General features: G+C 35.7%; 1 protein-coding gene across 2 annotated transcripts; it reads left to right on the top strand.

Annotated features, from left to right (window-relative positions):
• The first annotated feature begins 1095 nt into the window (after positions 1-1095).
• Positions 1096-7133, top strand: LOC104417361 (TMV resistance protein N-like). 2 transcript variants are annotated; one of them, XM_010028656.3, is made up of 6 exons: positions 1096-1783; positions 2676-2732; positions 3511-3567; positions 4795-4848; positions 5372-6470; positions 6621-7133. In XM_010028656.3, the coding sequence occupies exons 1-6, from the start codon at positions 1290-1292 to the stop codon at positions 6891-6893; spliced, it is 2034 nt and encodes a 677-aa protein (XP_010026958.2). In that variant the 5' UTR covers positions 1096-1289; the 3' UTR covers positions 6894-7133. The 2 variants fall into 2 exon arrangements, with proteins under 2 accessions (XP_010026958.2, XP_018715621.2); XM_018860076.2 differs by lacking the exon at positions 3511-3567.
• The last annotated feature ends 7909 nt before the right edge of the window (positions 7134-15042 follow it).

Raw genomic sequence — 15042 nt, 5'->3', positions numbered from 1 at the left:
GTTATCATGAATTTAGTTTAAAGTAAATTTGTCATGGGTCTATCAATTTAAAATTTTTTATATTAAAAAATTATTATGAATAAATTTGTTATAAGTGTACCAATCTAAAACTTTTCGTGATTTTAATCTTGATTAAAACAATATTGTGCGTTTATTGACTGACAACTGTAACCACTACCAATCCTTTTATAATACCGATTGTAACCCTCTTTTTTGTGAAAAGAAGCAACCTCAAGTGATCTTTTAAGTCCAAACTAGAAAGATTGAATTGCCTAAAAAAATGAACGAAAATACAAAAAGGATATATAATTGAGTCTTAAATTTTCACTTGCTTTAATCAAGTCACATGCCTTTATTGCAAAATGTAATTGTATCTTAAACATTTCAAAAAGTATAATTAAGTCCATTTAATAGCAATTCTTATAACTGCTCACATATTAGTGCGACATTGTTACATTGTAATTTTCACAAAATTTTTAAGATTTTATTACATCTTTCAATAAATATTTAGAACTTAATTGAACCATTGGAAGGTTTGAAATTTTATTTTATTTTATACATAAAATTTAGGATTTTTGATTTACTTTTCTTTATACCGAATAAGATTGTCGTAGACATGGAAAAAATATTACACGGATACTTTTCCAAGTCAGAGTAAATAGAATTTGAGCTCTCCTTTCAAAGGTAGAGTGCTACTGTGCTATATTGGTAATCTGCTTTTGCGTTGGTTTGATTATTCCCAATACGACGTTAATATGTAACGAGTTACCAGATCTCTGTTTCTTTTTCAAGTCCACGAGGGGTGAATTATAAGTAACATAAAATTTATATCCATCTTTTATGCCTTGGACAGATTTAGGGAGTAATCACTTAAACTTAAGAGTACGTCTTTAAGTTATGTCTTTAAAAATATTTAGAAGAACGCGCCTCTAAAATTATTAATTGAGGTGGACTAGTCAAGGTACATAAAAACTGATCTGACACATAAAGAACTTCTAGACACTAATTAGCTACTAAAAGAAAATTAATTCAATGTCTAGATGGCACATTATAATAATTTTTGGGAAGGGGGTGCCTCCCCTACTAGCCCTCCCCCTTAGTTGTCCCGGAATTAAATCTTTGTTCTTGTTCAAAAAAAAAAAGAAAAAGTGATTTCGTATCTTCTTACTGCAGAGATCGGGAGCCAGTAACCGATTTAGAATCCATCAACAAGATCAAATGGTGAACAGACCACCTCAAACACAGTCGAGAATTACTCATTCTTTTACCTCCTAGTTTTAGTGCTTCCAATGGCCTCTCCTTCACAACCCGATTGGATTTATGAGGTCTTTTTGAGTTTCAGAGGCCCAGAGTCTCGTCATGCGATCATCAGCCATATCTATAGAGATCTAGACAGGAGAGGAATATACACATTCAAGGACGACGAGAAACTCAAGCAAGGAGAGCCGGTATCGCAGGCGCTCATCGAGGCGATTGAGAAATCACGCATTGCGGTCATCATTTTCACCCCAGATTTCGCCTCTTCGGCGTGGTGTCTGAAAGAGGTAGCCGAGATCATGGAGTGCAAGAAAACAAAAAACCTCATTGTTCTACCAGTGTTTTACTGTGTGGATCCGAATGAAGTGAGAAACCCAAGAAACGAATACAAAGTAGCTTTCGATAAACACGATGAAAAGCCCATAAAGGATCCGGAGGATGCGAAGAAATGGAAGGAAGAGGTGGAGAAATGGAAGAAAGCTCTTGAAGACGCTGGAAGTTTGTATGGGAGCGAATTTAATGTCTGGTAAGCTGACTGCTGGGTACCCTTCAATTCATATAGTGTTTGCTGCCAAAGATCATCTCCATTCGTTTTGTTACTTAGGAAAAAGAGTTATGCTGTTTCAATCTTTTGAAGCTAAAAGGATGAAACATGGAGAATTTTTGGGTCGTCTTACTCCATCTGCAGAAGAATATTTAATTTTGAGAGCATAGCACATGATGCACTAAGCAGAGTTCACAACATAGGTGATTGATTGGTTACATCATATTACTGTTGTCAGGTGATGCTTCCCTCATGTAAAATACTTTCTCATGTGAAGAACAAGCAGATGAATGTCCTGGAGAGTGTAGATATCTTTTTTTTTTTTTTTTTTGGGCCCGGAATTTTCAAAACTTTGACCACATAAAACTTGGTCGAAAACGGGATTAAACGGTATAACTGGATAGTAATTGGCAGGCCGCTAGCGCACTTCATGGGCTCCCACGATATTGGTGCCGGGCCTGCTGGCCACGCATGCACCAACAATTAAGCCATGGGATGCACAGTGTCGTACCGGGCCAAGCACGCATTAGAGCTGAGTAGCTGGCATAGAGGCCTAGCTCTAGCCAGCGCGTGAAGGTCTGCACAGTGCAGCCTCTGCGTAGCCCTGCGCTCACTAGGATTGGATAATGGCGGGCCGGCATTGTGCAGCCCAATTTCGGTCCTTCCCAACCGCTTTTCTCCACGCATTTTTTCTGGTCCTTTTGCATACTCTTTCCAACACCTCTGCATGATGAGGGGCATAATTCCAATCGCTCTCCTTTCGATGCATCTATTCTCTTCACTCATTTTTATACAGTAGGTAGATTTCCCGCTCTTTTCATTTAGAATTTCTCTCGATAAGAATTGATACTAAGTCTTGGTATTATTTTTTCAGGGCCGTTGCGGAGTCCCCCCAGGAGACCCCCATCCATTCAAAAAGCGGGGAGTCCAGGTTTTAACAAAAGTTATCTTTTAGATAAATTAGCGTCATTATGCTGTTTAAGTAAAAATAGTATATTTTATGCATATGCGTAATACTCCTTTGATAAAACTAGGGATTTCTGTCAGAAGTATTGCTAAAATAACGACACCTTTATTTACCATCAATAACGGTAATGATGCCACAATGACCACAAATTCCCATGCGCGTGGATTTGGTAGCCCAAGCTGTGGAAATCAGAGATATTGAAAACCATAACTAAGAGATATTGAAAAGCAGATCCACGGTATATAAAATGCTTTATTACGGGATGAAAAACACCGTGGAATATTGAATTTGGGAAGTATTTTTAATAGTTCTTACAAATGGCACAAATTAAATATCTCCACTTATAAAATGATCCAAAGACACATGAACTTTTACTTTAGAGATATGTTAACTTTTGATATGTGCAAACTGATGAATTCACTCGAAATCATTGATTTATACCACTAATTTCTATTTTAGGCCAAAAAAAAAAAACTCGGTTCACTTAGCTCCACTCTTTCATTTTTGTTTACTCATTTTTCTCTCTCTCTCTCTCATTGGAGCAAACGATTTTTTCATTGAAAATTTTTAAGAAATCAATATCATTTTGCCTCCGTTATAAAGATTTCGTACCAACTTGTATGTATGAGAATTTTAATGTTGAGTCTTATTGTCCCTTCAAGTGTTTTTTTGTTTTTTTTGAGATCCTTTGAAAAGTTGCGATATCCACCTTCTAATTACTTGTGTCTTTTTATTTTTTCAGGGTCGGTGCGGAGTCCCTCCAAGAGACCCCCATCCATTTAGAAAGCAGGGAGTTCAGGTTTTTTTCAAAAGTTATCTTTTAGATAAATTAGCGTCATTATGCTGTTTAAGTAAAAATAGTATATTTTATGCATAGGCGTAATAATCCTTTGACAAAACTAGGGATTTCTGTAAGAAGTATTGCTAATATGATGACACCTTTATTTATCATCAATAACGGTAATGGTGCCACAATGACCACAAATTCCCATGCGTGTGGATTTGGTAGCCTAGGCTGTGGAAATAAAAGATATTAAAAACCATAACTAAAATTTATTGAAAAGCAAATCCACGGTATATAAAATACTTTATTATGGAATGATAAACATCGTGGAATATTGAATTTGGAAAGTATCTTTTATCGTTCTTAGAAGGGCACAAAAATGTTTTCACTTGTAGTACTTCCAGCCAAATCCAAAATAAATGTATATAATAAAATAAGCACAACATAAAAATATCTCCACTTCTAAAATGATCCAAAGACACATGAACTTTTACTTTAGAGATATGTTAACTTTTGGTATGTGCAAACTGGTGAATTCGCTCAAAATCATTGATTTGGACTACTAATTTTTATTTTAGGCCCAAAAATAACTCAATTCACTAAGCTCGACTCTTTCATTTTTGGTTACTCATTTTTTTCTCTCTCTCATTGGAACAAACGATTTTTTCATTGAAAATTTTAAGAAATCAATATCATTCTGCCTCCGTTATAACGTTTTCGTACCAGCTTGTATGTATGATAATTTTAATGTTGAGTCTTCTTGTCCCTTCAAGTAAAGTTTTTTTTTTTTTTGAGATCCTTGGGAAGTTAAGATATCCACCTTCTGATTACTTGTGTCTTTTTTTTTTCGTGCCTCTCACGATTCAGTCCTTTTTTGGGGGGCTAACCATGTTCTCCTTTGCATTTGATTTTTGCCTCTTTAAAAGTCCCATCATGTGAAAATGTTTAGCAACAACACAGAGCGTTAAATTTAAAATTCGCATTCCCTGCAAAACTGGATGCACCGGTTAACCTGTTTTGAGGGAAAAACTAAAGGTGGAGAGTGCCTCGACGCAATTGTTAGGGCGATGGAGCTGTTCTCTTCTCATTTCCCTTATTGTAATTATAGCTCTTATTTTGTTGGTTCAAAAAATATATATAATAGGGTGCCATTCTACTAATATATCTTGAAAATTACAAAAAAGGTAATTGTTCTACTCAAGTAAAATTTGGAAACTACTAACTACTGGTATTATTTTTCAGGGTCAAGAAGAATTTCAGGAAGGGGACCTCCATCCAGACAGGAGGCCAGTTCAAGTAGGTTTTCTAAAAGTCATCTTTTAGATAAATTATTGTCATTATGCTGTTTAAGTCAAACTATGATATTTCTCATAGTATTCCTCAAACAAAACTAGGGATTTCGGTAAACATAGCTATTACTTTGTTGGTTCAAAAAATAGAATAGTTTGTCATTATACTAATATATTAAAAGTACAAAAAAGGTCTTTATTCTACTCAATTCGAATCTAGGAAATATCATATTGTCTCAGTACTGTTATTTTGTTCTGTATATAAATACCCCTGCAAATATAAGCCAATCCCTAAGTCGCAATGTTGAGGGAATCAACGTAGGCGAATCAACGTTGAAGACCCGATAGCCGCTGAAGCCCATGCATGTCGTGTGAAGTTTCAGGATGAAGTTCCAAACTGAGAACTGAAAAGTTGAGAAAATTAATTAGGTTGTGAATTTAAAAAGAAAAAGAAAAAGAAAAAAAAGAACATACTTCAATTGTTAGGATTGCTATAATAAGCGTTTCAACTTCTTCTCCCTTTCTGTTAGAAATGAAGCAGAGCTCGTGGAAAGCATTGTAAGGGAGATCTGGATACAGCTAAACCCAACACCCTTGCATGTTGCTAAGTTTCCAGTTGGCTTAGTTTCCCAAGTGGACAAGCTGATATCAAAGTTGAAGAAGGAGTCTGAGGAAGAGGTTCTCATAATTGGTTTTTGCTCGATGGGTGGTATGGGCAAAACAACTTTAGCTAGAGCCTTTTATAACTCTATTTTTAAAGACTTCGAAGGGTCTGCTTATGTAGATGACATCAGAGGAACTCTGCCACAAACGGAAAAGATGGTTCTTTTGCAAAAAAACCTGCTATCCCAGATGTTAACGATGCGAAAGGAAGAAATATTATTGAACAGTGATGCTGAAGGAAGCCGTTTAATAAAAGATAGACTTTGTCGCAAAAGAGTTTTCCTTATTCTTGATGGTGTGGATGACATGGGCCAAATAAATAGTTTAGCTGACAGGCGCGATTGGTTTGGTAAGGGAAGTAGGATCATCATCACGACAACAGATGAAAATTTGCTCAACGCAATTGGAGCTGATATCCATAAAGTTAAGCGTCTAGGCGATCCTGAGGCTCGTGAATTATTTAGGAAGCATGCTTCTGGAAGTAGAAACAGAATAATAAAGGGAGATCTTGTAGATAGAGCTCTGCAACATACTCGATGCGTTCCTTTAGCTCTAGAGGTGTTGGGTCGTGCCTTCGCAAGTAGTGAAGAAAATGAATGGAAAAGTAAACTGGATGATTTCGCTGAAAGCTCTGACCAATCCATCAATAAAGTGCTCAGAATAAGCTATGATGCATTGGATTATAAGAAGCAGCAGATTTTTCTCCATATCGCTTGCTTCTTCAATGGGTGGAGTAGAAGATACGTTGAAGGTGTTCTTAAGAATTGTGAGCTTCTAGTAGAAACAGAAGTAAACGATCTCATTCGAAGATCCTTGATAATGGATGAGAATGGGACCCTAAGAGTGCATGACTTGATTGAGTTGATGGGTAAAAATATTGTTGTCGGTGAATGTCATGGTGATGTTGCCAAACGTAGCAGATTATGGCGCTTGATGGATATCCGCAACGTCCTATCAAGAGATGTGGTAAGAGTATATGATATGAACATCGAGATTTTTGTTTTTTGTTTTTTTTTTTTTTTTTCCTCCTCGCCCAATCCAAAAATTGAGCTTGGATTCGAGTGAGATCTCATTTACCAGTCATAAACAGTACCATTGTTTTTTGAATGTGTGCAGGGGACATATGCAGTAGAAGCCATTGTATTGGCACCACTAGAGCCGGAAAAGATAGAAATTTGTTCCGACGCTTTTCAAAAATTGGAAAATTTGAGATTCCTCATAATGATTAACGTCCAGACTGATTTTCGGGATCCCATCTATCTCCCTAGAGAGCTAAGATGGTTTGAATGGCCAGAGTGTCCCGCCTCCTGTCTAAAACTTACCTATCCGGACAACCTGGCAGTACTTGCTGTGCGCAGACGCCTTTTTAAAGAACCGAGGGAACCATGATTTAAAGTCCGCATGGTTTTTGGCTGCATTCCGAGGAACTTGGATTAGAAAAGAGAATCCCAATTCCTAAGGCCAAGAGTTAGAGATTTATATTTGAAATTTTGTGTATCTCATTTGGTTCGTATATCTTGTGAGAGTGCACCATTTTTCATTGATTATGCATGTCATCGATTTTCATTGTGTAAAGTCTCTAAATAAGCTCATATAACCTTTATTATTGAATAAATAGAAATTACACAATTTCACTTTTTTCTTTATATTTATCTCTATGAAGATGAAGCTCGTTCAATGGATTCCCTATGTGTCGTGATTTTGTCTAGGAGAAGAGAAGGGAATTTGAGCTTTGCTGTTTCTTCATGGAGCCGAATTGGATCAATGCTAGCCCTTATGGAGCAGTAATTTTTATATCGTATGGGGAGGATTTGAAGCAAGCCAGAGAGATTCTCTTAAGAAAACAGAATAGGCTCTAGTACAAGAAATGCGGGAAGAGAAAAATTAAATAATGTGAAGTATTAAGATTAGTGCATTAAAAGTTCTAAAACTTTCATAAAAGTGTAATCGAATATTAAAATTTTCAAAAAGTACATTTAAAACATATTATGAAAGTGCAATATGTTAGGGAAATCCTTTATGATGTTTTAAAGATAACAAAATAAATCAAAGGTTACTAACATGTTTAATGGTTAAGTAATAGACTATGTAGATGATAGAACATGTAAATGATATGGTCGAAGTCTATATTTGAAAGAACCATAAGACAGACTATATGCTGAAACTGAACTTATTCAGACTGTGTCAAGACCTTAAGGCTAAATATGTTCAGAAGTAGAATATGTTCAGACTTACGTCTAGTTTGTAAAGTCTATTTCAGACGGAAGACACTCAGACTCTACTTCAGATGGAACACACTTAGACTTTACTTCTGATAGAACACTTGCAGAATTTACATTCAGAACGAGACACAAGTCTAGAACGTGACAAGGTCTACAACGAGACACAAGTTCAGAACGTAGCATATTTAGAACGAAACAACTTGATAGAATGTAACACAAACCCCAAACATATAACAGCTAGTGATTTGGTTTAGATTCTACATCAAGATTGATTTGATTGACTCAATCTAATTGATTGACAATTGGATATTGAAGATAAGAATTTTCTATACGAAGAAGCTCTACTATGGAAACCAAGATTCTGTTTGTATGGGCGATCAGAATTAACTTGGGATTCTACTTTTATTACTCAACGGTTATCAAATCTTCTAGATATAGATCTGTCCAATGGGTAGATTGGAAAACGATCCTCTAGATATTGTCCAACGGTTAGTTTGGAAGTGGAGAATTATTTAAGGAGACCAAGGACCGATTAGCAAGTAAGAGACGAATTATAGAATTTATAATTTCAAAGTTCGAGCGACCTTCGATCATACACTTGTCTTTCGTGAGCTTAAACGTTTGTGATTGTATGAGAAATACCAAAAGAATGACTCAGTGTGATAGTGTGATCTACCACTAAGTGTTTGCACTTAAAGTTGTAATCTCTTGTTGATTGCATAGTGGAATCTAGCCAGAAGGCTTTTAGCGTGGGATAGTGGACGTAGGCTTGATCTAAGCCGAAATACTATAAATTTCGTGTGCAATATTCTCTTTCCTTAACTCTTCTTATTTAAGTTTGTTACATACTTCAAGGTTATTTTAGAAGTCTGTTCCATTGTGATCTTTATTCAGACTTTGCTTGCAACTTATCATATTTTGATCTTTATTCTGAACATTTACCAGAAGTCTAGTGGCTTATCAGATTTTGATCTTTATTCAGACTTTGCTTGCAACTTATTTTATTCCGCATTTATTTGTCAAGATTTTTTTAAACACCTATTCACCCCCTCTATGTGTTCGTACTAGCACTTTCAATTGGTATCAGAACCAAGTGCTTGTTTTATTAAAGTGTTTTTACTTTTGAGCTAAAGATCTTCTATGGCTAGTATCTTGACAACATGACTTATGGAAGGGCAAAGCAACACTAAGCCACCCTATTTTGATGGAAATGAATACAACGTTTGGAAAAACAAAATGAAGGCATTCCTAAGATCTAGAGATCTCTTACAATGGGATGTTGTGGAAAAAGGAATCAATCCCATTGCCGTGTCTACATTAAATAAGAATGGCAAAGACAAAGAAACCGAACCCCCCACTCTTATATCTCGGACAGAGATGTCCAAAAGTGAAGCTCTTGATGTAAAAGCCATTTATTCTTTATATTGCGTATTGTCTCCTGTTGAATATAATAAATTTTCTTCATGTGAAACAGTTAAGGAAGTCTAGAATAGACTTCAAGTCACTTATGAAGGGACTGATCGTGTAAAAACGATAAAAGTAAACTTGTTGCTCGACAAATATGAATCCTTCATGTGGCACCCCCAAAACGGTCCCTGATCCGTTAGGGTTGCCACAGTCCACTTATCTTTCCTTTTACCCTAATAACATGCCATTCTGATACCATAAAATTGTAACGGTTTTTATAAGTCCTAGGGGTTTATATCATTTAAATCAGTCCTAACGCAGTTCATATAGCGGAAACATAATCGATATCTCCCTACCCCATGCTCAACAGGATAATGCAATGCAATGCAGACAAACTACACATTTCATATATAAGTTAGAGTCGAACCACTTTTATTTACATAACTTTGATGGACATCACGAGTCGGTACATCAAAAGGCCAAGGCTTCACAAAGCTCGGCTATAACCAAAAGTACCCAACCCCATAGCAGTCATGTACATCGATCCATCATCTAGTGTTGGCTATCCAAAAAGAAACTTCATCCTCCCTCCATCGCACTCAGTCACACCCAACCTGGTTCGTCAGTCGGCGGCGGCGGCAGTATCCCCAGCATAACCCCGTCGCAGCGAACATGCATGGACAAGAACTCTTGAATGACAGGGCCGGTGGGTGATCCAACGTCGTACAAAACTAGAACCCGCACAAGAACAAAAGCTAACCCTCGCATCTCGGGGTGATGATGCTCCGAACACTCAACCTTGACGTCGGTCGGTATGCTATAGAAAGTACCGGGGGTGACTGGTGACAGAGACATAACTCCTAGTCTGAAATGTTAGTCCTCAAAAGAGGTGAGTACAACCATTCAGCAGTAAAAGATCCATCAAACTACACAATGCGACAAGCAGGACAACCGAGATTTCATGTGAAATGCACATATAATCCATGTAATCATGCATATATTTCCATGAGATCCATTAAATGCCTTAATAACCACATTATCAATGCCACATAGTGCCAACTCAAATTCATAGACAATTCATGCACCATGCCATATGCACACACATGTGCATGATTCATTCCCATTTTGATATTCAAAAGGATCTCATTTTTCTCCAGGGACCAATATTTGCATCCCTCTTGACTCTCACATCCAACCTGGCATCGCGAGACCTCCGGCACACACCTCCGGGCATCCCGCACCCCAACTGGCATCACGAGGCTTCCAGCACACACTTCCGGGCATCTCGAAACTCCCGAGGCATCGTCAACTCAAGGGTCCGATGGTATCATCAACATCACAATGTATATTCACATATATGTCTCACTTTCAAAATAGCATTTGATGCAATAATGTCAAAGGTTTCAATCAACTTTTGATGTCATACGATATGCTAAATGTCACCGCATATGCTGTATAATTAACAACCAAGATATCACCTCTCATAGAGCAATTCATTTGTTCTTGAAAATAAAAGAATTTTCGGATTAAATAGAATGCACTCCTTTAATTAAAATTCTGGAAAAATTAGTAAACAATATTAATAAATTTTGAAAATTTAACACGTTATAAAATAGATATAGAGAAGAAGGTTTCATGAAGAACACCATGTTAAAAGAACTTCGTACGAGTTGCTATGATCCATGCATCACAGCCTTAAAATTTCAAACATCACCATTGCACAGTTTTATTCACAATTTCGGTATAAACCTTAAATCAATTCAGAAAATTATGAAATTTTGATATGATATATACAAGACCTAGAGGAAATTTTTTTTTGTAGAACTCAAAGTCAGATTCATGATAGATCAAAAGTTATAATCACCATAACTCTCCCTAACCCTTGGTAACGATTTCCAGATTTAACAATTTCAGAGAAAAATCGTTTTGCCGACCAATACTTGTCCGTTTCTTCTCAAATTGTAGTATGTTACTCCTCAAGATGTCAACTACAACTTTTATCGAGGACACGAAGTCAAATTTCGACTAGATAATTACAGAAAATTCACGGAGTCGCCAAAGGTCAAGCTGTTTTTCCATGAAACAGTTTACTAGCTTGAAGAACTACTCCTATACTTTCCAAATTCCAACATCCAGCATCATAACTCAAGCATCTCCTAAATCTATTACACTTCACACACAACCACAGCAAGCAAAGTGTAGATTAATGGACTCTCACTTGCCTTAAGTTCAACGCAAACACAGCAAGCAAATGGTGATTTGAGGGCTTCGGGCGTGGCTCGATCGACGGCAAAGCTAGGCGATGTCGACGGCGGCAGTAGACGCACGCACGGCGGGGCTGGTCTCCTTCTTCCCCTCCTCTCTTGCTTGCTCACCTACTTGAACTCTCTCGGTCTCACTCTCTCTTTCTTGATCACTCTCTCCCTCGGTTGCTTCCTCGTCCATTCCACCCCTCTCTCTCTCTCTCTCTCTCTCTCTCTCTCTCTCTCTCTCTCTCTCTCTTCTTTCTTTTACTCTCATGATTAGCTAGTAATCATGAGGTTTTGCATGGAGATCACCGGTGAAGCAATGGGGGCAGCGACACTTACTTAATCTCTCTTGCCACTTGTCAATCTTCATGCAAGGATGCTTGGCCTCATTCGGCCTGGCCTTGGTTGACCGAATGATGGGGGAATGTGGGCTGCTTTGGGCTATTTTGGGCCTTAGGTATCCAGCCCACACTTGCTCCTAATAATCCACCTTAATCCCCACTTATATATACATAATTACAAATACTCACATGGCCATATAATATTGCAACATTAATCCATGGTAATCCGACTTATAGAGTACACGGCCAATAATAGAAAATTCATCATCAATTTATCCTTTAGCACAACGTAGATCATACATGGACACAGGATAGATTTTCAACAAAGTAATAATCCATTCAATGCTCGACCTTGTTTTATTGTAATCCATTAGTCTAATGACTATAATATAGTCCGATGGCGCTTCCATTACCTATTCATGGGTCATAGTGCATCTAGATCGTTATGAAATTTTAGGATGCCACACTTCAAGATAAAGCCAGAAGAGTTAATTAAAGATATGTTCAGTAGTTTTATAGAAATTGTAAACGGTTTGGCGTATCAAGGTCATCCAATTTCTTCCCCAATGAAGGTCAATGAACTTTTGCGAGGTCTCTCAAAAGATTGGAGCCATGTTAAGATCTCAATCTGAGAGACTCAAAGGATTATGCCACTCTCCGTTGATGAATTGATTGGTAACAAATCAATAATGAAGATCTTGAAGGTAAGAAGTCCATCGCTTTAAAATTTAACACCGATTTTGATGATACAGACTCATAAAATGACATGGACGACGAATAACTTGCTTTTATGATCAAGAAATTCAAAAAGCTAAGTAGAAAACGAAGGAAATTTAATGGAAGAAGACAATACAAGAAAAATGGGCAGGAAAGAATAATGAAAGAAGATGATGAGCAAGGAAATATATGCTTGATGGCACATACAGACTCAGACTCAAATTCAGAATCAGAATCAGACTCAGAATCAGAGTCTGACTCAAACATAAACTCAGAATTCGACAAGGAAATCGAGGTAAGTTATTCAAAAATTCCTACTAAAGTTCTTAAGTATATAAATGAGCTTTGCTTAAATCTCAAATTTTATCTTAAAAAGATCTCTGAATTAAAAAAAGAGAATTCATGGGTTAGGCAATAGGATCTTTCTCGAAAAGAAAAGTTTGAAATTTTGCAAAAATATTTTCTTCAAACAAAAGAAAATCGAGATTTACTTGTCAAAGAAAATGATTCTTTAAAGAAAGAATTTTCAAATATTTCAACAAAATTTTTAAAGGGTTAAAAAACTTTAGAGCATATTCTTTCCATACAAGTACCTTACTATAACAAGTCGGGACTTGGCTTCAATAAGGAAAGTGATTCTCTAATATATTTTTCTAAAGTCAAGGAGAGACTTAGACAAAGATTTCCTAGACTTGCGTTCAAGAAGCATTTTCAAAGGATTTTTACAAAATTCGTTGGTCGAAATGCCCTTAACTGTTCAAATTGTGGAGACTCAGAACACTTTGAGAAAAAAATGTCTTAAAATTTGGAGACCTATTAAGAAAGATTGGGTAAAAACAACATATTCTACTAACTCTCAAGGACTCAAGAAAATATGGGTACCAAAGAAAAGATGACCTGTTTTTGCAGGAAATAAAGGAAAAGAAGAAAGGGAATTTGGTAAGGAATGTATTTTTCTCAATTTGATTTGGGCACATAATTCTCATTATAATTGATATTCGATATATTCTCTTTGTGCCTTGATTGATTTAGATTTTATAATGATCATATTCTTTGATTTGTTTTATTGAAGGAAGAATCGTGTGATTTGATTCGTGAGTTGAGATTTGATTTAATACGTGTGATTATTTTTGATATCTTGCTTAGAGATAATTGAGTTTATTTGGTTTGATATTATGCTCTCAGATTGTCATATTTTGCAAAGTAAAAATCTATATTACATGATATTAATCATGCAAGATATTCTTTCTTAGATACTCAAGGATTTTATTTTCTCTAATTTTATTGTTCTTTGACTAAGTGAGAATTTTTTCAAGATATTATTGTGCATAGTGTTATTTCCTTAAATAATATGTTACAATGAGTTAAGAAAGTATATTTGATTATCTATGAAGATTTTTATATTTTGCTCTAACAAAATGGACAGATCCAAATTCATGGATACCAAAAAGGAAATGAGTTCATTGCAAGAAATTCTATAAGAGAAGAATGATTGCGAATCTACGCAAATCATGGTGCAATCAGAAAACTATCTCATGCGTTTGCAAGTTTGATCCACAAAATCAGAGGAAGGAGGCTAAACAATTCTCTTCATTGTGCAAAGTTTTTGCAAATTATTGAGGAAATCCCTTATGTGTCGTACGGAAGGGGGAGAATGTGAATTGAAAAGGAAAGAAAAAGAATCATGATCACCTCAAAAAGGAAACAATTGAGGGGGAGTGTTGATTGATTATGGAAAATTCTTTTTGAATTGATTATGATCTTGATTATTATGGAATGAAGGAAAAGGTAAATGTGTTAGAACTTACCAAGTTCTAAGAAATCTGGTTAGTGCATCTTTTATTACATTTTGTCTTTAATAAATTTCTTATTGATATTATCATGACAAAATGGGTAAGTGAATTTTATAATGCATATGTGATTTTTATTAAATATTTGCTGATATATATGATCGAAGTGAGTTATATTACATATCTTTAATATTAGTTTACTTTATAAAAGGTGAATTTTTGGAAATTGTATTTCATGCAAGATATATTTGTTATCATTTTATATTCTCTACGTGATACTATTTCATTGTTGTCACCTTTTCGATTATGACAAAAAGGTGGAGAGAATGTAAATATGCATATGTGTTGATTGGTTGATATTATAATATTGAGCTGTGATTATTTTTCTATATATTGTTATGCTCAATCCATTTGTTTTCTTTTGATTCAAATCACATTTTTTGAAAATCTAAAATTTGATGATTGATTTATCAATATTTTAGAAAGTGTGATTACACATTTGTATATTCAGAGATTATTTTGTCATCATAAAAAAATGGGAGATTGTTAGGGAAATTCTCTATGATGTTTAGAAGATGACAAAATAAATCAAAAGCTACTAACGTATTTAATGGTTGAGTAATAGACTATGCAGATGATAGAACATGTAAAGGATATTGTTGACGTCTATACTTGAAAGAACCAGAAGATAGACTCTATGCTGAAGCTGAACTTATTCAGATTGTGTTTAGACGTTAAGGCTAAATATGTTCAGAAGCAGAATATGTTCAGACTTACGTCCAGTTTGTAAAGTCTATTTCAGACGGAAGACA

The sequence above is a fragment of the Eucalyptus grandis genome, chromosome 8 (assembly GCF_016545825.1).
Source record: "Eucalyptus grandis isolate ANBG69807.140 chromosome 8, ASM1654582v1, whole genome shotgun sequence".
In the NCBI taxonomy this organism is placed as follows: Eukaryota; Viridiplantae; Streptophyta; class Magnoliopsida; order Myrtales; family Myrtaceae; genus Eucalyptus; species Eucalyptus grandis.
Note: the sequence above shows the minus strand (reverse complement) of the source record. Positions and strands in the feature narration are given on the sequence as shown.